General features: G+C 31.5%; 1 protein-coding gene across 1 annotated transcript; it reads right to left on the bottom strand.

The window, feature by feature from the left end:
* Positions 1-3,305: 3,305 nt before the first annotated feature.
* LOC137829814 (cytochrome P450 94A2-like) lies at positions 3,306-5,494 on the bottom strand. The gene has a single exon (XM_068636742.1). The coding sequence runs from the start codon at positions 5,405-5,407 to the stop codon at positions 3,890-3,892; it is 1,518 nt and encodes a 505-aa protein (XP_068492843.1). The 5' UTR covers positions 5,408-5,494; the 3' UTR covers positions 3,306-3,889.
* Between the last annotated feature and the right edge of the window lie 19,991 nt (positions 5,495-25,485).

The raw sequence follows: 25,485 nt of genomic DNA, 5'->3' as shown, positions 1-25,485 counted from the left end.
CTTGAGTTGACGACAGGATCAATACTCATTATTGAACAATGTTTTATCATAAATGAGAAAATCTCATTATAGACTACCCTTCCACTTGTATGAAACTTTTTGCTATCAATCTTACCCTAAACATATGTTCCTCCACACCCAGCATTGCCTACTTCTTCTTGAATGCACACTTGTATCCTACCATATTTTGGTTTTTTGGTAGATCAACAAGTGTTCACGTGTATTCAAGCTCATCCTTTATAGCAATCTACCACTACTGAACTTCTACACCTTCTATATCCTTCTAAAAGGTTTTTGGCTTTGAAACTTTTATCTCTCCAATTGATGTCAAAGCATAGTTGATAAGGTCAACATATCCAAACCTCTGTGTAGGTTTGAAGTTAACTTCTTCATGTCTTGACCTTCTAAAGTAAGAGGTAGAAGGTTGGTTTACATCGTCTAACGCCTTAATGTTTGACACCTCGAGATGGTTTGATCCATCACCAAAAGGCTCGATCTCAATGTGTACTTTCCTCTTACCTTTCTTTAGATCTCTGCATATTATAGTCATTTGAGTCTCATCAAATACGAAGTCCCTACTAACAAAGCATTTAGTCTTTTCAGGATCCAACCTCCAAAGCTTATACCCTTTCAAAACCTTCTACATATCCAATGAAGATACATCTCTCACCTTTGCTTCTAGTTTATTCTTCTTGACATGTGCAAATGGCAAGGCCTCAAACACCCTCAAATTCTTATAATTTGTTTGCCTTCCATTCCATACTTCCATAGGAGTCATGCAGTTTATAGTAGACACTAGACTCTTGTTTATTAGGTAGATAACAATGTTTGCAATTTCTCTCTAGAAGGACTTAAGCCATTTTTATTATGTTGTACCTACAACTGTCTTATGTCTCTTTACATATTTTACAATGTAAAACTCAATAAACTCCATTAATACAAACTCCAACTCATTGTTTGTACTGAACACTCTAAGTTTGTTCCCCTACTTATTACTCATCATGGTGTATCACTCCTTAAACCTTTGAAAAGTCTCAATCTTACTTTTAAAGATATAGGTCCACACCCTTATTGACTAATATCGTTTCTGATAATGAGAAAATAAGACCATCCACCATGAGCTTGAGCTTGAGTTGGAATCCACAAGTCTATGTAAGCATACTCAAAAGGTCTATTGGACATATACTTATCAGTCTTAAACATTGATTCATGAGACTTTCCTGGTACACGATGATAAATAAACTCTAGTTCCTCTATCACCTCCTAATAAGTTCTACCTCTCCAACTCCACCAAATCCAATTAATGACTTCTTTCATACAAAATAATTTAAGAGAAAAGATTTTTACTTACTCAAATTTTAGAAAATAAATAAAATATTCAATATAATTAATACCATGCGATACAAATTTAAGACATAAAGCAAAATGTTAGATTTTATGAATAATTTCATTTATTTACTTAGGAAAACCTATAAAATTCTTTTTATTTACTTGGGAGTGTTGGTTGGTGGCAACCTGAAAAAATACAAGATGTGAAATATGGTTTGGGGAAAGATACTAAAAAGATTGTTAAGAATAAATAAGTTCTCCTTTTTACTTGTAGAATATGTCTAATTAAATATACCTTAAATGTGTCTTTCTTTAACTTATCTATTTTTAAGCTCCCTAATTTAGTGGGAAAAAAGATAGAGAAAAACAAAAGAGAATTCCTATAAGGATGGGGTATTGAAGGGAGGAAGATTGCATGAGTAAAATGATATACATTGAGCAAGTCAAAAGAAGAGGAGAGTGTAGGGATTAAGGATATACAATTATTTAACATGCATTTTTAGTCAAATGGAAATAGAGACTAGCAACATGAAAACAAAGATTGGGAAGTAAGTATTTGAGGTTAAATACGAACCCTAGTGAAATTTAAGTGATAAAAGAGTATCTAAGTATGATTCTTGGTGATGGACAAATCTTAAAATTGTGTGTATGCATGAGAATTGGTTACAAATGTTGAAGGGAAGGTTAGAAGGGGCATGAAATATTAAGTTATGAGAAAATAAGTGAATAGGAGAGGAAACACTAAGTAAAAGGCTCCCTAGAATATGTGGTCATTTCTTATTAAAGGAGGAAAGAATAGAGAAGTCAGATAAATGAAATATTGATTCTTGGAAATGGAGACTAAGGTGGAGGAGGAAATGGTTCGAGTAGGAACTATCCTCAATGGTGCATGATGGATCAAATATCAATAAAAGTATTAAATTAATTAAAACATATACTAAATTAAGATATTTAATTAAAACATATAATAAATTATTAATAAAAATAGTTATAGGATCTTGTTCTCGAACGGGTTTGGGATCTAGAGAACGATTGCTTTTGTCCCTGCCTTCGGTCGGCCTACCACTCTCCAAACTCCTCGATACGCTCAAGCTCTCCAATGTACCTCGCTCCTCTCGGTCGTGCTGCTCCACAGGCGGGGGTGGTACCTGCAGAAGACACTCCAACGCTCAAGTCAGTGGGGGGGGGGGGGTCGGTGCTTAGGTGTCAAAGTACTGTCGATAATGACGTACCTTTCTCCTTGAAATGCGTGCTATTTATATTACCTTAATGAGCCTTCACTGTTGGGCCAGATTAATGAGTTGGTTTATGTTTAGGGTTGCGTTAAGCCACACTTAACCATAGATTAGCCTTGCTAACCTGGTCAACCTTTGGCTTGAATGTTATGGGCCGGTCGACCACGTGTAGTGACGTGGCCGTCTCTTTATGGCTTAAGTGGCGGCATGAGCCGAGTCATCCGATCGTACTAGTATAGATCTGGTTGTATATAATATTGTGATTGTCAACATAGTTACCTTTAATTAAGTTGCAATAGAGAAAAATAATTAGTTGATTGCTATTTCTTTGTAGGTTATTCTATACTACATAAGATATAAAATGGTATTAATTTTTGCAATTTCACTTTAAAATCTGAAGTAATTTTATATAAGTTTTACAATATTTTTTAATAATTAATAATGGTTTAAAAATACATTTGTTTTTATATTTTAGGAATCTTAAGAAATCTCTTCTTTTAATAGAAAAAATCTGATTTCTTATTGTTAATTTGTTGAAGATATGTGATGTAAATGATCTTCAAGTCCACTCCATTAGTTATTTTGATATCAAATTTTCCCTACAAATACAATTGCTTGCTTGGTTAAAGCAAAAGTTAATATTAATGCAGTATTAAACTTTTAAGTTAATTCTTAATCAGGAAACCAAGGGGCATTAACCTAATGTTCCTGGTGAGAGAGATGTCCAAATGTTGGCCAGCATAATAAGTAAGCACCAAATATTTGCATTCTCAAAATCCAAAATTATAGAAGGGACAAGTGATTATCTTACTTACAATCATTCTCAAACATATAATAAAACAGTATATCTTACATATCTAACAGCATATACAACCCTAAACATAACTATGTAAAAACTGTTTTTTGCATTCCCCTCTTTGATAGTCAGAAGATGTAGATTCAATGGTTAAGACAAGTACCAGGAGGATCCAAGTGCATACATATAGGGCATATAGTATTGTGTTTTGAATCATTATATGTTCACGCTAGTTTTTTTTTTTTTTTTTTTTATGAAACTAAGATAATTTGATAGGTTGATTATAAAATTTTAAAAAAATTATTAACATAAAAAAGTGTTAAGTGACACAATTCTAACTTCTGATTTAATCATTTCGATAATTCTTTAAATTTTACTCTTTTTTTTGTTTATTAACATATCAAATTGCAATAGTTTAGTGAAAAAAACCGTTTTTGTTGGTGTCAAAACATTTATTTTCCTTGTGTTTTATTTGTCCCTTAAACACAGCATGTTTACCAAACATAATTTTAAGTGGAGGCATTTGGTTCTAATTACGATTCTGAATCGTGACGGGGAAGCCACCCACCATGAAAGAAGTGAAGTAGCCACCGTACTCGGGTTCCGCCACGTTGGAAACCACCTTAAAGCGTCTCAAAATCCCGGCCACCATTCTTTTCATTTGCAAGAACGACATTTCCTTACCCAAACAGACCCTTTGGCCAGCCTGAAACACGGGATAGGTAAAAGCATCCACGGCCTGAAACCTCCACCTCCCTTCCGCCTCCTCCCAACTCAGCCACCTCTCCGGCCGAAACTCCGCCCAATCCGGCCCCCAAATCTTCTCCGACCTCCCCATGGCGTAAATATGATACGTCACCCTCCACCCTCTCTTCACCAAAGTTCCGTTCGGTAAAACATCATCGCCCATAGCCTCTTTGGAGTTCATCGGAACGGGTGGGTAAAGCCTCAGGCTCTCGCACAACGCCGCATGCGTGTAAACCATGTCTTTCATTTCCTCACACGCGTGTGTGTACACCGTATCTTTCTGCGTTACCTCCTTGAGAATCTCCTCCTCCACGTGCGGGTGTTTAGAAAGGAGCCAGAAGAACCAGGTGAGTGCTATTGAGGTTGTGTCCCTCCCAGCCACGATAAAGCTGATGATTATATCTATAACGAACTCTTCGTCCGAGTGGCCTGAGCATAAAAACCGTGACAACAGATCCATGGAATCTAGGGTTTCCTTTTCCCGAAGCTCCTTTTTCTTCTCTCTCATTATTCTCCTTGCCAAATCCTTCACTTCGGAGATCGCTTCCTTCAGCCGCTTCTCCGACCCTAGGTTAAGGAGTTTTTTGGTTTTCCAAATCAGAGGGAAGGCGCCGTTGAGTCTCTTACTGCAGATTATTGTGGCGTCGGTGAGGGCGGTGGTGAAGGGGGCTTCCCGGAGGATGCACTCGGGGTCGAAGCCGAAAGCGATTTTGCAGATGTTGTCCAAGGTGAAGCGTTGGAGAATGTTTTGGAAGTCTGGGATGATGGTTTTGTTCCGGGATGCGTCGTCGAGGAGGGGCAGAAGGCGGTCCGAGAGCTCCACATCGACGACGGTTTCGATGAACTTGCGGAGAGTGTGATTGCTGAATTCGTGGCTGGAGATTTGGCGTTGAAGCTTCCAGGTGGGGCCATCTGTGTTGAAAATGCCCTGGCCTAGGAAATCATTAAGGGCGCATTTCATGGTTGGGCCCTTGTGGTAGAGTGGGAAGTTAGTCTTGAGAATGTGGTGGACTACAGTAGGGTTTGCTGTGAAGAGTTGGCGGGAGCCGAAGCCACGGTGGAGGACGAAGGTTGAGGAGGGAGAGGCATGGAGTATGTCGGAGAGCCACTGAATGCGGTGATGCTTGTTTGCTATGATGGACAACACGGAACCGATGATAGGATAGACTTTGGGAACGGTGGTGGTGGTGGTGGAAGAAGGAGGAGAGGGTGGTGGTTTGGATTTAATTAGTTTTGTGGCTAAGAAGCAAAGGGGAGTTGCAAAGAGAAGAAGTAACCAAACCAAAATTTCATATTCCATATTTTGCAAGTTAGTGTACTCAATCACCTATTCCTTTCTCTTTCTCTTTGCTTTACCTTCCAGCTTTACCTTACAGATTCAATATCTTCACACATTCACAACATCTTTATACTAACCGAGTGCTTCCTGTTTCCAATATGCACGTCATTTTGAAATTTTTAATTTTTAATAAAGATGGATAAGACATATTTATATATATTACCACTTTGTGTTTACAAACATGTTTCATTATTTTAATTAAAGTTGTTAGTCACATTTATGACCCTTTTTTAATAAAATTTTGCCTATTTAACTACTTTTTTATTTTATGGAATTCGTGCTTCCCATGATTTTTTTTAGTTTTATGTCTCACATCCTTCTTCTTGTCTGATGTTTTTTGTATTCATTGTCTGTTTTGGTCCCAGGTTAAGCAGCTTCTCTATGCTGGATTAAAGGGCGTTGGCTGAAAAAAAAATGGAAAACTAAAGTTGGATGGATCATGCTTTTTATCCGCATACTTTGACAACTATTAAGAGTTGGATAAAAATTTTAATGGATTGATTTAAATATAAATATATATAATTACAAATTAAATAATATGTAAAATATTAAAATAATAATATTGAAAATTGTAAAGATGTTGTATAAAAAAATATATTTATCCATAGCTTTTGATATAAAAAGTGATTGGAAAAAACGCACGCGGAAGCAACACACAATCACGAATCAACTGCAGAAAAATAAACAACACAAGATTTAACGTGGTTCGGTCGTCAACTGCAACCTACCTCCACACGGGCAACTATTAGGTTTTAATTATGTCTTGTTGCAATGATATCTTTAAATAAAGATAATAAAGAGACACAATGACTAAACTCACTCACTAAAACATGGTGTCTACTCAGCCCAACCCAATTGGTATTGGCTTCATACCCAACAATCTCCCACTTGAAGTCACAGAACAATGTTCACCTGCGCTTCAACTGTGTACAATGATTAAACTCACTCACTAAACATGGTGTCTAGTCAGCCCAACCCAATTGATCTTGACTTCATACCCAACAAAAAGTTCATCAGTAGTAAGGTTGTTTATTTTCTTCCTCGTTGCTCTCACTATTGTCCCTGAATACCCCAAGTTAGGCCTATGCCTTTGCTTTCACAATACCAACTTCTAACAACAAGAAAAACATGAAATAAAAACCAATTTTAGATACCAAAAATAATTAGTTGTTATAATCAAATTAGATATCATTTTAGAAACTAAAGGAAAATTTGGTTTCTAAATTAGTTTCTATTATTGTTAAATGATTTCTAAATTGGTATCTAATTAGCTACCAAGGTTTTAACTACCAATTATTTAGTTTTAAAATTTGGTAGCAAAAACATTGGTTGCTAATTAGATACCAATTTAGAAACCATTTAACAATAATAGAAACTAATTTAGAAACCAACAAAATTTGTAGTCTCTAAAATGGTCTCTAATTTAGTCACTATAACAACTAATTATTTTTTTCTCTAAAAATTGATTTCTATTTCATGATTTTCTTGTACTGTAAGGATCTTAACAATTAGTGTTTTTGGACGCATAATTTTAACATATAAAAATGTTTTATGCATAACCATTTTTTCTCTGGGTTGTAAGGTTTGTGATACTCTTCAATAGTTTAAGATTTTTGAATTAAGTAGTGTTTCACTAATCTTAATAGTATTGATGTTTCCTTAAACTTGGAGCGACCTATATATAAGGATTGAGACATTCTTAAAGTATCTCTTTTTATTTTATTAATTTATTGCTGAAAAAAAAATATAAAAATATTTTATTTTTAGTACACTAATGGAATTTTTAATATTTTTAAATTTATATTCTTTTTTCTTTTATATTTTCTCTTTAACTAAATATTAAGATTAGATATTGTCAAAATAACTATTTGGTGTTGATGAAGGTTCTTTTATTGATGTTATTGGAATTATTGTATGATTTAAACGGTTAGAATTTTTTTAAGATCATTGTTATTTTTTATTGGATATTAGTTAGGATTTTTTTACCAATGTCGGAAAGACATTTTTTTTTTCAAGTGTGAATTGGTTTTTTTAATTAATATTTGTGGTGATTATTTTTTATTTAAATATAGACTGATTTATAATACGAAGGCTCTAGCTAGTACCTTGGCCTCCTTAATTCCAATAACTTCTCCAAGCACATCATTGCGGATGAGTTTGGAGACACTGTTCAAGCATGTTGGAAATCAATAAATTTGAATTCTCGATTATTTTGTGTGTGCTGTTCATCTATTCTAACTTTAAAATACATTAAATTTGACATTTTAAAGTATATTAAACAAAATTAATATATCAGAATTAGTATATTTTAAAAATAAAATAGAGGGACAATATAAAAACTGACGAAAAAAAATCTGGACTTAGACATCAATAGCAAAAAAAATCTACTAATGTTAGTGTGGTGGGTCTCAATAGCTGGGAAACCGATATATTCACGCTTCGGTTGATTATGATTCTGAATTAAATGTTATTAGTGTTCCACTTTCTCCACATTCCTCCATACCCAAAACGGTTTTTCACGTCAATTTAGCAATTTAGATAATTTATAATAGATATGGGTAAAAGAATTATTATTATTATTATATAAAAAAATTTAAAAATTTGGAGTTTTTTTTTATCAACAAAGAATTAAAATGAATTAAAGAGATACTTCAGAATTATCTCAACCCGTATTCAAAGCTAAAAAAGATTAGAACATAAAAACTATCCTAAAACCCCAAAAAAAACAGGATCACTTAGAAAGTAACCTCTGCTTCATAAAGAACTTTCCCAAAACTACCCCTGCACTCTTAAAGAGAGAAGACTACCTTTATAAGATCATTAGCCATTACAGATAAGTACATTATTTTAAAAATTTGGAGTTGATAGAAAAATGTTAAAGATTGAAGTTGAGAAGTGAGTTGTTACGACATGAATTCATTATTTTGATATATTATGTGAAATCTTTAAATTATGTAGTGTTAATGAGATTTTAATGGCTAAATGGAAGTGGCGTCTTTAGTCGGAAGAAAAAGGGAAGTGAAAAGAAATTTTGTTATCAAAATATGTTTTAGTGCAACCTTGTTGGGTAAATGAATTTTGAGAATGATAATTGAACCGAAAGGAAAGTGGAAAGAGATTTAGGAATCAAAATATGGAGGGTGGAGAGCTCTAGTGAAGAAGAAGGATGGTAAGGAATCGAGATGGTGGTGTGATATTAAAAACATAACTTCTAAAACTTTGGAGAAATGGTTCTTTGACAATGTTTTATGGAGAGCGGGGAAAGGAGAGTCTATTCAATTTTGGTCAAATAGGTGGTTAAGGACCAGGCCTTGGCTGAAAAGTGGCCTAGAATTTACTCTAATACAAAAATAAAATCTTTGAATTTGTGCGATCTTGGTATATGGGTAGGAGATAAATGGGAGTGGAAGTTGGAATGAAGAAGACAATGGTTTGAGTGGGAAATGTGATGGTTGGTTAATTTTTAGATCCGTTAAAATTTGAACAACTAAAGAAAGATGGGTTAGATGTTTGGAAGTGGGTTAATTATGGAAATCTCATTTATGTTGTACAATATGCATATAACATCTTACATGAGGAGGTTAATGGTGTTTGTGAATAAGCTTTCTCTAAGTTGTGGCTTATTAAAAATTTGCCCTCCGCAAAAACCTTTGCTTGAAAACTTTTTAAACAAAGAGTAACTACAAAAGATCTCTTAGCAAATAGAGGGGTTAGTCGATCTAATGTTATGTGTCCTATGTGTGACGAAGATATGAAATCTTCATATCACTTCTTTTTTCTCTGTAGGGTAGCTTAAAAAGTATGGTATATGTGTGAAAAATGGGTAGCCATATCTTATGTGATGCATAATAACCCCATTTTGTAATTTCAATCAGTTTTATCTTGTTTGTTTGAGTACAAAATGTAATCTTGTATGGAAAGGGATGTGGGTGAGGTTGGTATGGTCTATTTGGAAACAAAGAAACCAAATTTTGTATAATTGTGCTTGTCCAGATGTCCAAGAATTTTTTTGTACAACTCAAAGAAATGTGCGAGCGTGGGTAAGGGCTAATTATCCAAATTCATCATTCTCTTATTTAGACGGGTACTTTAATCATATCCTATGTTTAAATCTTATTCTATCTTAATGTTGAATGACAAATTTTGTAAAGGTTTGAGTCAGATAATTATCTGTCACAACCTTGGAAGTAGTTATATGTTTTGATGCAGGGTAAATTTGTACTAAGTTAAGTCTGGAAGGTTTCAAAGAGTGAGCAGAGGAGGTATGGACCTATAGTGTGGACTAGGTAAGCAGGGGCTGCCTCACATGCGGGGAAAGGTGCAGGAAAAGGGAGATGCCTTTTTTGGCAGGATTGTGTTAGTAGAAGTAGTAGAACCAATTTTGTTGTCAAAAGCTTTAACGAGTGAAGGAGCTCACAAGGGCAGTTGTAAAGGAAGCAAATGCAACAACAGTAAGGGGCAAGCATGCTCAATGACAAGGGTTTTGGAACCACTTCAGCAGTTAGGGCTGCTACAGTTTTGGTATTCTGCAATGATCTTTGAAATGTATTTTGCAAATGGTGTTATGCAATATTTGTTAGAATGTATGGCTTTAAACTAGAGGGGTGAATGGTTTAAAGAGGCTTTTCGCAAACTTTTTAGTCTAGAATGAAATTCCTTTGAGAAAACTTGATTCAGAACTCAGTTTGCCAAAAACACAAAGCAATTAAGCACAACACCAGAAAAACAATCGGTTGTTTCGCAGAAATAATTGGTTGTTTATACCAGTTAAAATATACAAACTGAAATTAAAGAGTTTAAGGGATAGAGAGATTGCACACACTGTTTATACTGGTTCACTCTTAAACCAAGTGCTACATCAAGTCTTCCCAGAAACCACTGAGGAAATCCACTAAGCAATCAAACCTAGATTACTTACACACACCACCAAAGAAGTGATATTGATCCCCTCAAGACACACACTTCCTTTGGCTCAGCACATACACCACCAAGAATGTTGATCTTGACAACCTCAAGAGCACACAACACTTCTCGGCCTCACACACCAGAGTTTACACAAAGTACAAAAGGATTACACTTGTTACAGAATGATCTGAAATTAATACAAGATGAAAATCCTATTCCACTCTCTCTTAATCAAAGCAATCTCTAACTCTTGAAAAGCAAAATCAGTGAAAAACTCAAATTTGTTTTTCTATGATTAAATCTCAGTTCTTATTTGTTACAAAAGCTGAACAAACTCTTTATAGCTTTCAAAGACTGGTCAAAGCATTTAAAACAGAAGCGCATTCAGTTATAAAAACATTTAAAGCTTAGTCAAAGCACAAAACAGTTTTTTGTTATGGTTTGAAAACAAAAAATCGATTGAATGCTCGAATCAATCGGTTGTTTTGGTTTGACAGCAAGTCAATCACCAAAAATAGTTTTCAACCTTTCTCAAAACACCTAAGTATAAAACAATTGGTTGTTTCGACAAAACAACAGGTTGTTTTTCACTTAGTTTGAAAAACACTTTCAATTCAAAAGGTTTGAGAATACTTAAGCTTTGGATTCAATCAAGAGTGGATTTACACAGATCATCTACCCCAAATCCTATTCTAAAACACCTCAGCAACAACAAGCACATCCAGCCTTCCATCAAACTCAAAGGATTTAGATTCTTCAAAGCTTGAACACACTTGATTCAACAGTATTGTGTGCCTTTTTTTTGTTTGATGGAAGCAAAAACTGAAGGCTTAGAGGCAGCGATACATCAAGATAGATTTATAAAATGTCTACCTACTGCCATGGAATCCCTGCTAAAGATTCACAATTTTGGAGAGGTGTTTGTAGCATTGGTATTAGCAAAGTAAGGTCTGTGATTTATTTTGTACTATAGGTTCTTTTAGTTATTTTTAATAGATTATATCCTTGACCATTTTTTTGGTATGTGTTTGTCAGTCTTGCATTTCATGTTTCTTGAGTGGCTGATTATCTTGGTCATTAGGTATGTTTTGGCCTTAGCAGTTAGACATCACAGTTGGTTTATCTTTGATTTTGTACTAAATCATGGTTTGTTGATGTTCTTTGTTATCAAGTCAGTTTTGTATAAGGGTTGAGACATCTTTAAAATATTCATTTTTATTCATTTTATTCTTTTTCAATAAAAAAATCTTATGTTAAATATGAAATTTAAAAAATCTTTTTTATCTTAAAAAATTATCGTTACAAAAATGTTAACAATGTATGTGAGAGAGAATTGATTTTTCAATTTTAACTTAAAGCTAAATAGTGTTATTGAATAAAATATTTTATTAAATTTAACATTTAAATTAGTTGACCTATAGGTAATATTAATTTAATATATTTTTAATATTTAGTTAAGTTAGTGTTCATTTTTATTTTTAATATTTATTAAGACATTAATTTTAGTTATTTTTAATATTTATATTTTATTTTATTTAATATTTATTAAATCAATGTTAATTTTATTTATTTAAATTAATTTAAACTTAATAAATACAAATATGATTTTTTTTAATATTTATTTAAGTTATTGTTACAAACAATAAATTTATTTATGTACTTTGGTGTCTTATAATAAATACTATAAATAAGTCTTAATTCACATATTTTTATATTTCAATATGATAAAATGTTGCAACACGTGAATCTAATTTATATGAATGAAAATTAATTTTTTTTTCTCTTTTACTTTTCTATATATATAAATAATACGATAAAAAAAAGTCTTTCTTCTAAAAAAAGAAATTCTTCTCTCTCAAACATATTAAATTACTCTTTTAATTCAATTTTTTTTAACTTAGTTTATTTAATTTTATATTTTTTGTGTGAAGATGAAGAAATAGGTTGTTAGAAGACTATATATTCAAAATTGTGAATTTTTTTTTAAATATTACAGTCCCTAGTGTTAATTAAGCTGACATTAAACCACTCAAGTTAGTCCATTTAAAATTTAATGACAGAATAATGTTGTTTTTAACCTACTCTAATTTTTGTTTACTTTCAAATTAAGCATAGTAAATTAACTATGAACAGTTCATGTTAATACCATGGTTATGAAATAAATAAATAAAAATGACCTTTATATTAAATTTAATATTACATTTGATAATATGTTTCTGTGGGACGTGTGCTCCACTCTGGTGCAATTTTGGGCCCAGAGGTAGAGAGTGGTGTGAATTAACAACAGTGTTTATAGATTCCTTACTCCTCTTTATTTAGTCACTATCGATTACACAAGTGCTATACACCCTGGATCATTGTAACACAAGAGACATATACAATTGGAAAATAATAGTTTGAAAACTTTTAAAAATTATATATAACTTTTAATGTAATAGATTCAGAAATAAATATATATAATAAAACATAAATTTAAAATTAAATAATATAAAATATATATTAAAATAATAATATTAAAAATTATAATGTGATTGTATAAAAAAATATGGGTTGTAAATGCACTACAAGAAAATCATGAAATAGAAATCAATTTTTAGAGATAAAAAATACTTAATTACTATAGTGACTAAATTAGAGATCATTTTAGATACTAAACAAATTTTGATTTTTAAATTAATTTATATTATTGTTAAATGATTTTTAAATTGATGTCTAATTAGCAATCAGAGTTTTTGCTACCAAATTTAGAATCTAAATAATTGGTAGCAAAAACTTTGGTTGTTAATTAGACACTAATTTAGAAACTATTTAACAATAATATAAGTTAATTTAGAAATCAAAATTCTTTTAGTCTCCAAAATTGTCTCTAATTTAGTTACTATAACAACTAATTATCTTTTATATCTACAAATTAGTTTCTATTTTATGATTCTCTTTTTAATGATTTATATTTTTTTATGAAATTTTTAATTTAGAAATTCGTACTGTACACTGAAAAAGTCAGTTTACAACTTATAATATATTGAAAGGTGTGAGTTTACAACTTATAATACAATAAAATTTTAATTATATTTAATTTACTTTTTAATTTAAAATATTATTATATTATTATAAGAGTTTGATGTATATGTATCTTACTTTTGGTGTCCGTCTGTAAGTTTTGCAACTTGTAATAGAGTAAAAGACGTTAGCTTACAATTATGATGTAATAATTAATTTTATCTTTTAATATATGATTCACATTTTAACAATAAAGTTATTTTTATTTCCAGAAAACTTGTAGTTGTTGAAGCCTATGTTCACACCTGTAGCAGCATCATGAAAACAGAGCAAGTTGCTTTGTCTGTTATGTTGGAGGCAGTGAGTGACAGACAAAGGAGAGTGGCATCACCATTACAAACGCCGCCAGATTCACGTGCAGTTTCTCTCTTCTTCTTTCTATTTTTCTTTTCACGCTCTTCATTATCGACAAGCGCTGGAAGAATTCAATTCTCTATAGCATGCAAAGCTTATGTTTGTATTGAGAAATATTAAGTGCAGACTTAGACGAAATCTGTTCAGAAGAGAATCTAAAGAGTATGTTTATTCTCAAGACAACAATTTTTTTGTTCTTTTTCATTTTGTATATCCAAATTATAAATTAGAAATACAAATATATTTCTCTCATTCTTTTTAAACATAGTGTATTTTGATATACATGCATCTTGTTATCAAACTGAATAGCCTTTTCCATGTGGCCAAACTATTGCCACATGAGGCATATATAGTAATAAGTTAGGTATATAAGATTAGTGCAAGAAGATATTATTCCACGTTTATGACAAAATAAAAGTACTTTTTTCACACACGTGTATATATATTGGTTTCAAAATGGAATGAATTCTCATTGAAGAAGTGATATATATATATATATATATATATATATATATAAAAAAAATTGTAACTATTGGTCAAACGAATATAAAATCTAACTATATTTATTCAATCAACTAAATATGTGACATAATAATTAATTATATCATATGACATTTGTGATGATACCATAAAAAAATAATTATATCATATGATAACTGATATATAATTTCCTTAATAACTAATTAAGTCATATAATGATTAATACTATCATATGATAACTGATATATTTCTTAATACTCCCCTCAAGTTGGAGAGTGCAAATTAAAAACTCCCAACTTACTGCATAAAAATTCAAATTGTTCTCTGCCAAGCGCTTGTGTAAAAATGTCTATCAACTGCATCTTTGTAGAAACATAACATGGATGAATCTCACCTGCTTAAAGTTTTTTCCGAACTATGTGACAATCAATCTCAATGTGTTTTGTACGTTCGTGAAAAACTGGATTAGTTGCAATATGTAAAGTTGTTTGATTATCACAAAATAACGAAGCCGGTTTGTGTAATTCAACCTTCAAATTTTAAAGTATATATCTCAACCAAGCCAATTCCAAACAAGTATTTGCCCTTGCTCAGTATTCTGCTTCTGCCAACGAATGTGATACATTCGTTTGTTTCTTTGATTTCCAAGAGATAAGTGATGGTCCGAGAAAAACACAGTAACCAGAAATAAAACGCCTTGTAGTACAACATCCTCCCCAATCTGAATCACAATATGCATTAAGAGTTAAATTATTTTCATATGGTAGAAAAAGACCTTGACCTGGCGTCCCTTTAATATATCTAAGAACCCGCAACGTTGCTTCCCAGTGTAGCTTTCGGGATGTGTTCATGAATTGACTAAGGGTACGTACTAAACATACTATGTCAGGTTTGGTAACTGTCAAGTATATTAATCTTCCAACCAATCTCAAATACTTGTTCAGATCATGAAGTATTTCATCATCTTCATTTGTCAATTTCAAGTTTTGCCCCATTGGAAATTTTTTTAGCTTCACACCTGATAATCTTGTGTCTTGTAAAATATCCAATGCATATTTTCTTTGAGACATAAAGATCCCCCTTTTGGAACGAGAGAATTCTATCCCCATAAAATATTTCAATTCACCAAGGTCTTTAATAAGAAAATGTTTGAGCATATGACTTTTGAGCAGTTTGATTTCATGTAAATCATTACCAATCAACAAGATGTCATCAACGTAAATGAGAATAGCAATAAACTTTTTACCTTGAGATTTGGTAAAAAGTGAATAATTCGCCTTTGATTGTATGTAACCAGCAGATTTAACAATAGTTGCAAAAGTTGAGAACCAATTTCGCGATGCTTTTTTTAAACCATAAATAGATTTGTGAAACCGACATACCAGATTCTCCCCTTGCCAACAAAGACCAGGAGGTGGAGTCATATACACCTCTTCTTGTAATGTCCCATGAAGTTATGCATTGTGCACATCAAGTTTATGGGTATACTAGTTACGGGAAGTAGGAATAGTTAATGAACAACGAAGAGTGGTGAGCTTGGCAGTAGGAGAAAATGTTTCCTTATAGTTTATACCTTCAACCTGGGTGAAGCCCTTGGTGACTAAACAGGTTTTATATCTTTGAATGGTCCCATCAGAATTATATTTGATTTTTATATACCCAACGACAACCGATTGGTTTATGCCCTGGTAGAAGAGAAACCATTTGTCATGTGTTGTTGCGTTCTAGAGCTTGAAGTTCAGTAGACATGGTTTGGCGCCAAAGTGGATCACGGTCAACTTGCTCGAAGGAATATGGTTCTTTTTGTGCTGTTAAGAGGGCTAAAAAGGCACAGTGATGAGGAGAAAAACGAAAAAAAATAGACAAATGAGAAGAAAGGGGATACCTTGTATCTTTACGAGAACTTGATTGCATCGAAGAATGAATAATGTTGGAAGACATGTCGTAGTCTTTTTTCCATGCAGGAGGTTAAATATGACGAGTGGAACGACGGAGAAGAGGTTCATCGAGGGTCGAAATTGGTGACGGATTGGAGGGTTCTGACGTCGCGGAAGGTGAGGAAGAAGATGGAGTAGGCAATGGAGAATGAAATGAGGATGAGGATGGTATGATTGTTTCTGGGGATGAGGATTCCCGAATAACAACATCAGAGGAAGGTGTAGGTGATTCGGGATTATGATCAAGTAAGGGAAGCATGGAATTGGGAGAAAAATCAGGATAGGATATCGGTTGAATCGATGTATCAAAGGAAATGTTATGAGGTAGAGGAAAATATGGTAATGAATTTTGAGGAAACTGAAAAGATTTGGAATGAAATACCTTTTTTGGCCATGTGGATACCCCATGAAGACACAAATAGATGCACGAGGGTCAAATTTTTGTTTAGGGTGAACATTGGTCGCGTAACATTCACAACCAAAGACCCGTAAATGTGCAAGAGAAAGAGGGTGGTTATATAAGACCTCAAATGAAGATTTGTTGGATAACAATGGTGTTGGAATTCGATTTATGTGGTAAACTGCAGTTAAGACACATTCCCCCCATAATTCAAGTGGGACATTTGATTGAAACATGAGAGAACGAATAACATTCAAAATGTATCGATGTTTTCATTCATCAACTCTATTTTGTTGTGGAGTGTGAATGCAAGAACTTTGGAGCTCGATTCCTTTATTTTGAAGAAAATTGCAAAGAGGAATAAATTGTGTGCCATTATCCTCTCTTATCGTTTAAACATTTGTTTGAAATTGAGTTTTGACTAATTGTATGAAATTAGTCAATAAAAATTATGTCTTTGATTTATTATGCATAAGAAAAATCCATGTGCAATGAGAAAAATTGTCAAAAATTGTAAGAAAGTAACAAAAACTAGTGTTTGTAGAAATTTTATGAGGACCCCAGACATCATAATGTAAAAGTGAAAAAGGAAATTTTGTGGTTATTAAGCTTTTGGGAAAAGGCAGGCGTGTCTGCTTAGCCTTTGGAAAAATTGTACAATTATTTCCTAGTTCTTTAGGATGATCAGGGAGTAAATGTGACATTAATTTAAAACGAGAAAAAGAGGGATGACCCAAGCGTAAATGCCATAAGTCAGACGGCTGAGAGACATGGAAAATGGTTGATTTATTCTTTGATGGATGCATGTAGTATAGACCACCACACTGTCTACCCAAGCCAATCATCTTCCCTAAAACCAAGTCCTACAAAATACAAAATTTAGGAAAGAATAGAATGCAACAATGTAGGTCTTTTGTAATTTTACGGACTGAAATCAAGTTCAAGTTAAAAGATGGGACACATAGGACATTTTTAAGTGTAAGTTTGGGATTAAAAATAATGGTGCCAGCGTGTGTGACTTGTGTCGTAGCACCATTCGGTAAATTGACACTTGTAATATTGGAAGATTTGGGTTCAATTAAAAGAGACATGTGGGAAACAATGTAATATGTGTTGGAGATCCCACATCGACTAGAGATGAGAGCCTTTCATAGTATATAAGTGGGTGCAAACCTCACCCCATTGAGCCGGTTTTATGGGGTTGAGTTAGGCTTAAAGTCCACTTCGTAACATGGTATCAGAGCCATTTTCGAGCCTATCCTAGCGAGTATTTGTTGGGCTTATCAGGCCACCCGCTATCGGGCCGCTATCGGACCACCCATAATATATAGTCCCACGCACGAGCTTCTATCTATCACTCTCGGCGTGAGGGGGGTGTGTTGGAGATCCCACATCGACTAGAGATGATAGCCTTTCATAGTATATAAGTGGGTGCAAACCTCACCCCATTGAGCCGGTTTTATGGGGTTGAATTAGGCTTAAAGTCCACTTCGTAACAATATGTGGTGTCGGTATCCAACATCAAGAACTTGCGCTACTAGAATTAACAGACACAAGAGTTGAATCCTTGTACTGCACTAGAAGAAGTTGAATCAGATACTTCCTGGGATTATGTCATGTTTGTTGTGGGTTGATGTGAGGGATCACTGGTTTTGATATCTGATCCATAACCCTTCGAATTATTTGCCATGACAATATGGGTGTTTTTAGAAAGTATGAAAATTTTGATAATCAAGAACACCAAGATCGTGCTCTGATAACATGTCAAGAATAAAGAGAGATTAATTTCAAAATGGAATACATTCTCATTGAAGAAGTGAAGTATATATATACAAACAAAATTGTAAATACGGAATAGAAATATAAAACCTAATTATATATATTCAATCAACTAATTATGTCACATAATAATTAATTATATCATACAATAACTGATATATAATAATTTGTTTAATAACTAATTAAATCATACAATAACTAATAATATTATATGATATGATAACTGATATATTCCTTAATAATTACTCCTCTCATATATGTAAATATTGTTAAAAAATATTTTTATTTATTTTTGTAATTTTTTATATTTTTGTAATCTTCTATTTAGGTTAGTTAATTTTTTTTAGTTAATTATATATGTAATGGTCTTATTAGCATAATAGTCTTGAATCATCCGATATTCTTGTATATAATTTACTCTTTTAATAGAATAGAATATAATCTTAGAACAATTTTCTTCGTGATATTATGACATTAAAGAACTTTTCATATCTTCCCTTTTCTAATTATTTTTTATCTTCTCTTTAGTCATTTTCCTTGTGTCAGACTCAAACAGCTTCTTCCATTCAATTTTATAGTAGTCTACAATCTCAAGAACTAAATCTTCATTGTTATTAGAATGGAAAACACTCAATTACAATAAAAGAAGAAGAAATGACTTTTAGTAACTACTAAAATTCGTGGCTAAATTTATTTGTGACAAAAATAATGATAAAATATAAGTGATAGTGAAAAGTCTAATAGCAAACCACTTAACGACTACAATCAACAAAAAAATTTATCGCTAAATTAAATGAAAAAGTGGCCTCTTTTTTCAATTCCTAATAGAATTAAATCATTAATTAAAATAAAAAATTAATAGTTATTAATAATTATTATTATATTAATCTGACATAGGGATTTGAATCCAGATCTTGTGGATAAGTATAGAACCTATAATCACTACACTAGATAATCATATTAATGATATTATTATTACTATTAAAATTAATAAAAATAAAAATAAAAGAATAAAAAATATTATTATTATTGATAATATTATTACTATTAATAATGTTATTATTATTAATATTAATATTAATAATATTGGCAGTAATACTAATAATGTTAATAAATAATATTAAATTAATAATATTGATAATAAAATAATTATAATCATAGTAATAATTTTAATAATAATAATAATAACAATGATAATAATAATAACTATTATTATAATTATAGTTATATTATAATTATAATAATAATATATTATTAGTACTAGTAAGAATAATATTAATGATGATATGATTTGAAAACTCATTTGTAATGGTTTGATAGTGTCTTCATACTTTATCATGCTTTTAGATTTCATTTCATGTTTATTTATAGATAGAGAAGCATGATTTAATGTAAACCTGCTCTAACACCAGTAGCCATTAGAGCCAAGCTTAGTCTATCTTTAAGTTATCCATATGAGGATTTAATTTGTTATTATACATTAAAAAATATATTAAATAATAACTAATTTAGAAATAAAAATAATTAGTCATTTTGACTAACTTCATACTATTTTATAAAAAAAATATAAAATAATATTGATATATGTTGTTTATATTATTAATAAAAAATTATAAAGTGATTTCTAAATTGATATATAATATTAACTACGAATGTTTTAAATACTAGTTACTTTAGATTATAACTTAATCAATATAATGACTTTTTTTTTTGTCTAAATTTGTTGTTATTAGTGATAGTTTAGTAGTATCTTACGTTTACAAGACCTAATATATCATATGCTGCAACATGTATATTTACACAAGACAAATCATATACATGCTCTGGAAAGAGTTTTGCATTATATACATGACACCCTTTGGAAGACTACTGCTTTACCCTCAGCACAGGTTACCGCTTGGAGGGTGTTGATTAATTCGATCGCCACAAAAGCTAACTTGAAAGGCGTGGGGTTTTGGTTGATATCAATCTATGTAGTTTTTGCAGGATGGCAGTGAAGTCGACAAAACACATGTTTTTTTATTGCAGGAGTGCTTGGTTAGTCTGGAATAAGTGTTATGCATGGTTAGGGATTGCGTCAGTTGATCATGTTGATCCAACTGCTCACTTCCTGCATTTTAATTTGCTAAATGCTCTTGCCCAGGTAAATGTTGTTTGGAATTGTGTTTGGATTGCTGTAGTTAGTGAATTATGGAAGCACAAGAATAAACATATTTTTCAAGGAGGGGTGATTGACTTTTCAGAAGTGTTCACTTTGGCACAATTAAAGGCTTGGTCTTAAGTAACATCTAAAACTGTTTCTGCTAGTTTTACTTACTCTGAGTGGTGCATTTATCATGTGGCTTGTATGTTTTCAACTAAGTGAGCTTTTATAAGAGGTACCTCTTCGGTTGGGTTGTTTGTTGTTCTTTGTTTTAAAAGGTTAGGTTGTTTAGAAGGGATGAGGGGACTTATATATTGTGCTCTGTATATGGGTTGGATCACCCCTAAAGTGGTTCATATTTATTTATTTGTTTCTTGCTGATAAAAAAAAAATGTTGCTTAGGGAGAATATCCTTGTATTAGATGGTTCACTTCTAGTTATTGTGCTTTTCTCATAGGTAATCATATCTCCTGCTCCTTTAACCACAACCAACTTTGTCTCAATTAAGTGTTCAAGTAAAATATAACATGGTAGCAATATAATTTGAGTCTTTTTGGATTTGTAATATGTTACTAGAACTTCATTATCCAATTCATAAGGCTACATTAGTGTATAGTATGAAAATGTGAGTGCAAGGTATCTCTCTAGTAACTTTATATAACATGACCGCATAAAAAATATTGAAATACATTTTGTACGTGCGAAAATTGCTCATGGATAAGTTTGTATCCTCCATGTTTCCTCTCGCTATCAAATTTCTAAACATTTTCATTAAATGGTTTCATGCATACTCTTTTACGATTTTTTACGATTTTTCAAGTCCGTCTCTATAGGAACTAATTGAAGGAAATAACAGAAGACAAAAGGTTGTAGCAACTGATTGAATGTAATTGCATAAAATTGCAAAACTGTTGAACTGATTCATACTAACATTCCTGTAAACTGATCATTAATGCAATAATAACAGTAAAATAGTTTAGGGGTAATAAAATCAGAATTAATAATAAAATTTGAATTTATAACCAACATCCTCCCTTAATTTTCTGATTTGGAACAACCTTCCTGAACAACAAATCTCTTAACTTGATGAAAGCATTGATTTCAATGGCTTATTGAAAATATCTGCAATCTGATCTTCTGATTTGCGATATTTTAATTTGATCATGTTCTTCCCAACTTGGTCTCGTAGGAAGTGATATCGAATATCAATGTGTTTACTTTGATGAAAAACTGGATTCTCTGCAAGATTAATTGCAGAGACATTGTCAACATAAATCTTAATTGAAATATCTAGATTAAAACCAATTTGAGTCATGATATTGTTTTTCTCAATGGCCATCAATTCTTCATTCATAGCCTTTTGCCATTTGGGGTGTTGAATGACATCTGCAAGTCTCACAGGTTTTGAATCTGCAAGAAAAGCAAAGTGAATCAAATCTCCATTGTCATCAACATCATAATCAAGATTTACTTCGCAATCTTGAAGGTGTACAGGTTGTCGTTGTTGCCTTCTTGGTCGTTCCATCATAGTTGCAATTGGAGTTGCAACTTCAGGTTGAATTACAACTTCAGGTTGAACTATAGCTTCAGATTGAACTGCAGGTGCTTCAAGAGTGACTCTATCTTCCACATCATCATTCAAAATGTAAATATATCATTTTTTCGAATCCATAACAGTTACTGCATTCCATTGTCATTCCTCATCTTTGGCAAATGTAACATCTCAACTGATAATCACCTTCTTTGTCATTGGATTGTACGATTTGTATCATCCATGCTTATATCCAATGAAAATGGTCTTCACTGCCTTATCATCCAACTTCGATATTTTCATGTCAGCCTCAACTTATGAGAAGCTCTTATTCTGACCACAAGTATGATGAAATATGTAAATATTCTTGTAAATATTTGTAATATTCTTTGTAATATTTTATATTAGGTTAGTTAATATCTTTAATTAATTAACATGATTGGCTTACCAATTTTATAGTTTTGAATTAGACTTGTACTCTTATATATAATTAACCATTTGAATATAATACAATTACATAAAGATTTCCTTTATAGGCATATTTTGGATAAATATGATAGAATGAAAATAAAATAAAAATTAATTAATATTGTTTCTTACTTTACTGTAAAGGTGTAATATTAATAGTTTGTTCTACAAGTAGTAATTAAGAAAAAATAAAAAAAAATGGCGACATTTACAATAGTGTTAATTATTATAACAAGTCCTGAGAAAATGTATATAAAAATCATGACATGACTTTTAACCAAAAACATGAGTTTTCTTCTTCTTTTAAAATAGTTTTCATGTTCATTTCTATCTAATATAGGACTTTAACTAACACTTAATCCAATAACTAAAATATTTTAAAAAAAAATAGCAACTATAATGGAAGTGAGAATGAATGTTGTAAGGTCGTGATAATGATAGTAGTTTAGGGTCTATGATAATGATAAGAATGGATATTAAATGATAAAAACAATAATAATCAACTCACGTGGGAGAATATTTGTAAAAGATTGTGTAATGCTCAAGTTAGTGTTTGATATTTGGTGATTGTGAATAATAAATATCATTAAATTTGTATCTTAACCTAAATATGGTCAACTTATTTATAGAGTTAAGTTGAGTTTGCGTGATGTTAAACTCGATTAACATGAATATCATTGTTAAGTTTTTACATTAGTCTGACATATAGTAATTAAGTGTGTTAAACTCAATGATTAGGTGAAAGACACTTTCAAGAACTAGAGATGTGTTTGACCATGTGAATAAGACGTCTTAAACTTGGGATGTTAGAGTATATCTCAACTATGTAGTACAACAAACAAATTTAACTTTGTTACATTGTTATGAATGCACTTGTTAGTTGTTACGAATTTTCCCAGACTTGGTAGTAATGGTGTGTTTTGTGCAGGTTTCATCGGGTACTCCTATCTGGCAAGGTTAGATTGAGGTGTGTGGCTTTGGGTTGCGCTTGGATGGTGTCTGTGGTGTGTGCAAGTCTATCTGGCTATAACTGCTTCTTGCAGATCTGGAATATGTATTGGTTTGTTGGTATTGGCACTTGGGTATTTGGTGTTCTTTAGCCTGCTGCAAAGACATTGTTTGTTGTTGGGTGTTGTGTCTTGTACTAAGGGTGTGATCTCTTTGGTGGATTTCTTTTTGGCGTACATGTTCCTCTTGTAGGATCGGTGTGTCAAGTTTTGTCACTTGTTTGGCACCTCCACCTGCTGGCAAAGATCCTGTTTAGTTGTGGGGTACTTGTTCTATATTGAGAGTGTGATCTCTTGGTGGGTTGATGTAACTGTATTTGTTGGGTTCCTATATCTTGAACTGGTTTTGTATTGTTGGTTTGTAGTGTATTGTTTGTTGGATCCTGTGTTGGTAGGGTGTTAGGACACTTGTTTTGGGTGTTTTGTATAAAAGTTGGGACATCCCTGAAGTGTCTCATTTTAATTTATTTATTCTTTGCTGATAAAAAAAAGTTATTACTCGTCTTTGTTGGAATTATTAAAATTTAATACATTTATATTTTATTCTAATTCATTAACCGATAAAAAATTAAATAAACAAATTATTTAACTATTAATAGTTTGCATAATAATGAAAAGAATAAATATTTAATTATAGTTTAATAAAAAAATAAAACTATTTATTATAATATAATATTAAATCATTGTATTATATAAGATAAAAAAAATTATACAATAAAAATGTAAAATTAATCTAAACTAAAGTATAAAAATTAATTTAAAACTTTTTGTATATCAAAGTCCAATCATATATATTTTTATGTAATATGTATTTGTAAATAAAAATCGGATCAAACCACACTCGAGCACTAGAAGAACTAAAGTAGGGTTGCAAACAAAAGAAAAAGGCACCATGAAAGGGTTTCAAGTTCCATTTGGAGGTTGGTTTAATCACTCAATCATGTGGTTCCTATTGGAGACAAAAAAGATATTTAAGACAAGATTTGACTCTGTATAGACTTATAAGAGACTCTCCACTCTCAGAATATGCATGCACTCATAGCATTGCATTCCACTTTGATTAAGGAACTATTCACTCTTCTTCAACCTTATGATGATTAGCATATAAATAAGATATTTTATAATGGATAGTCAATTATAGAGATGATAAAATGGATACTCCATTTCAAAACATTGTTTAGTCTGATCTGATTCATATTTTAAATGAACAATTTTTTCTGTCAAGTCTTATTTATGTAATAATTTGATATATAAATATATATTTTAATAAAATATATAATATATTTTTTATTTTAAAAAACTATAATTATTGTTTTTAAAAACATATTGACCTATAAACCTATATATTGATTTGTTCTAAACTCATTTAGGAAGCATACTAAAATGACTTTATCAAAATTGACCCCTTCTAATTTAAACCATTATTTTATTAGCTTTACCAATTCATTTTATGCACTAGACACATTAGTCTTAACCTATTTTTCAAGCTCTATCCAATCAGTTTATGATATTCATTATTACACTTTTTATACATGATAAACTACAAAAAGAATTCACTATGGAGGCATGTTTAATGAAAAATATTATAAATGAAGAAATGAGTCAAGAATATCTTTTATTGATTATACTACATTTTCAATGGTCATTGCTATATTAATTTCTTTTTTGCTTTAAGAAAGTTATTAAACTTGAGCTAAAAAAAATTGAGTCCATAATTTTTGTCAAAAATATTCTGATTTAAAAAATAAAGCTTTGTAGTGTACAAATGATACTCAGTAACATATTATAGCATATGCTCAAGTTATTCATGCAAAATGATGCACGAGCAAAATAACATGTATACAAAAGGACAAGTTAATCTGCTAACACATTAAGGAATTTGGACTTGAAAACTTGACAATCACAAGATCCAATTGAAGGACCTAACAGAACTGAGAGATCAAAACCCAAAAAAGCAGAACTGAGGACTCAACAG

Source organism: Phaseolus vulgaris, chromosome 7 (genome assembly GCF_000499845.2).
Source record: "Phaseolus vulgaris cultivar G19833 chromosome 7, P. vulgaris v2.0, whole genome shotgun sequence".
Taxonomy (NCBI): Eukaryota; Viridiplantae; Streptophyta; class Magnoliopsida; order Fabales; family Fabaceae; genus Phaseolus; species Phaseolus vulgaris.
This window is presented reverse-complemented; position numbering and strand designations above follow the sequence as displayed.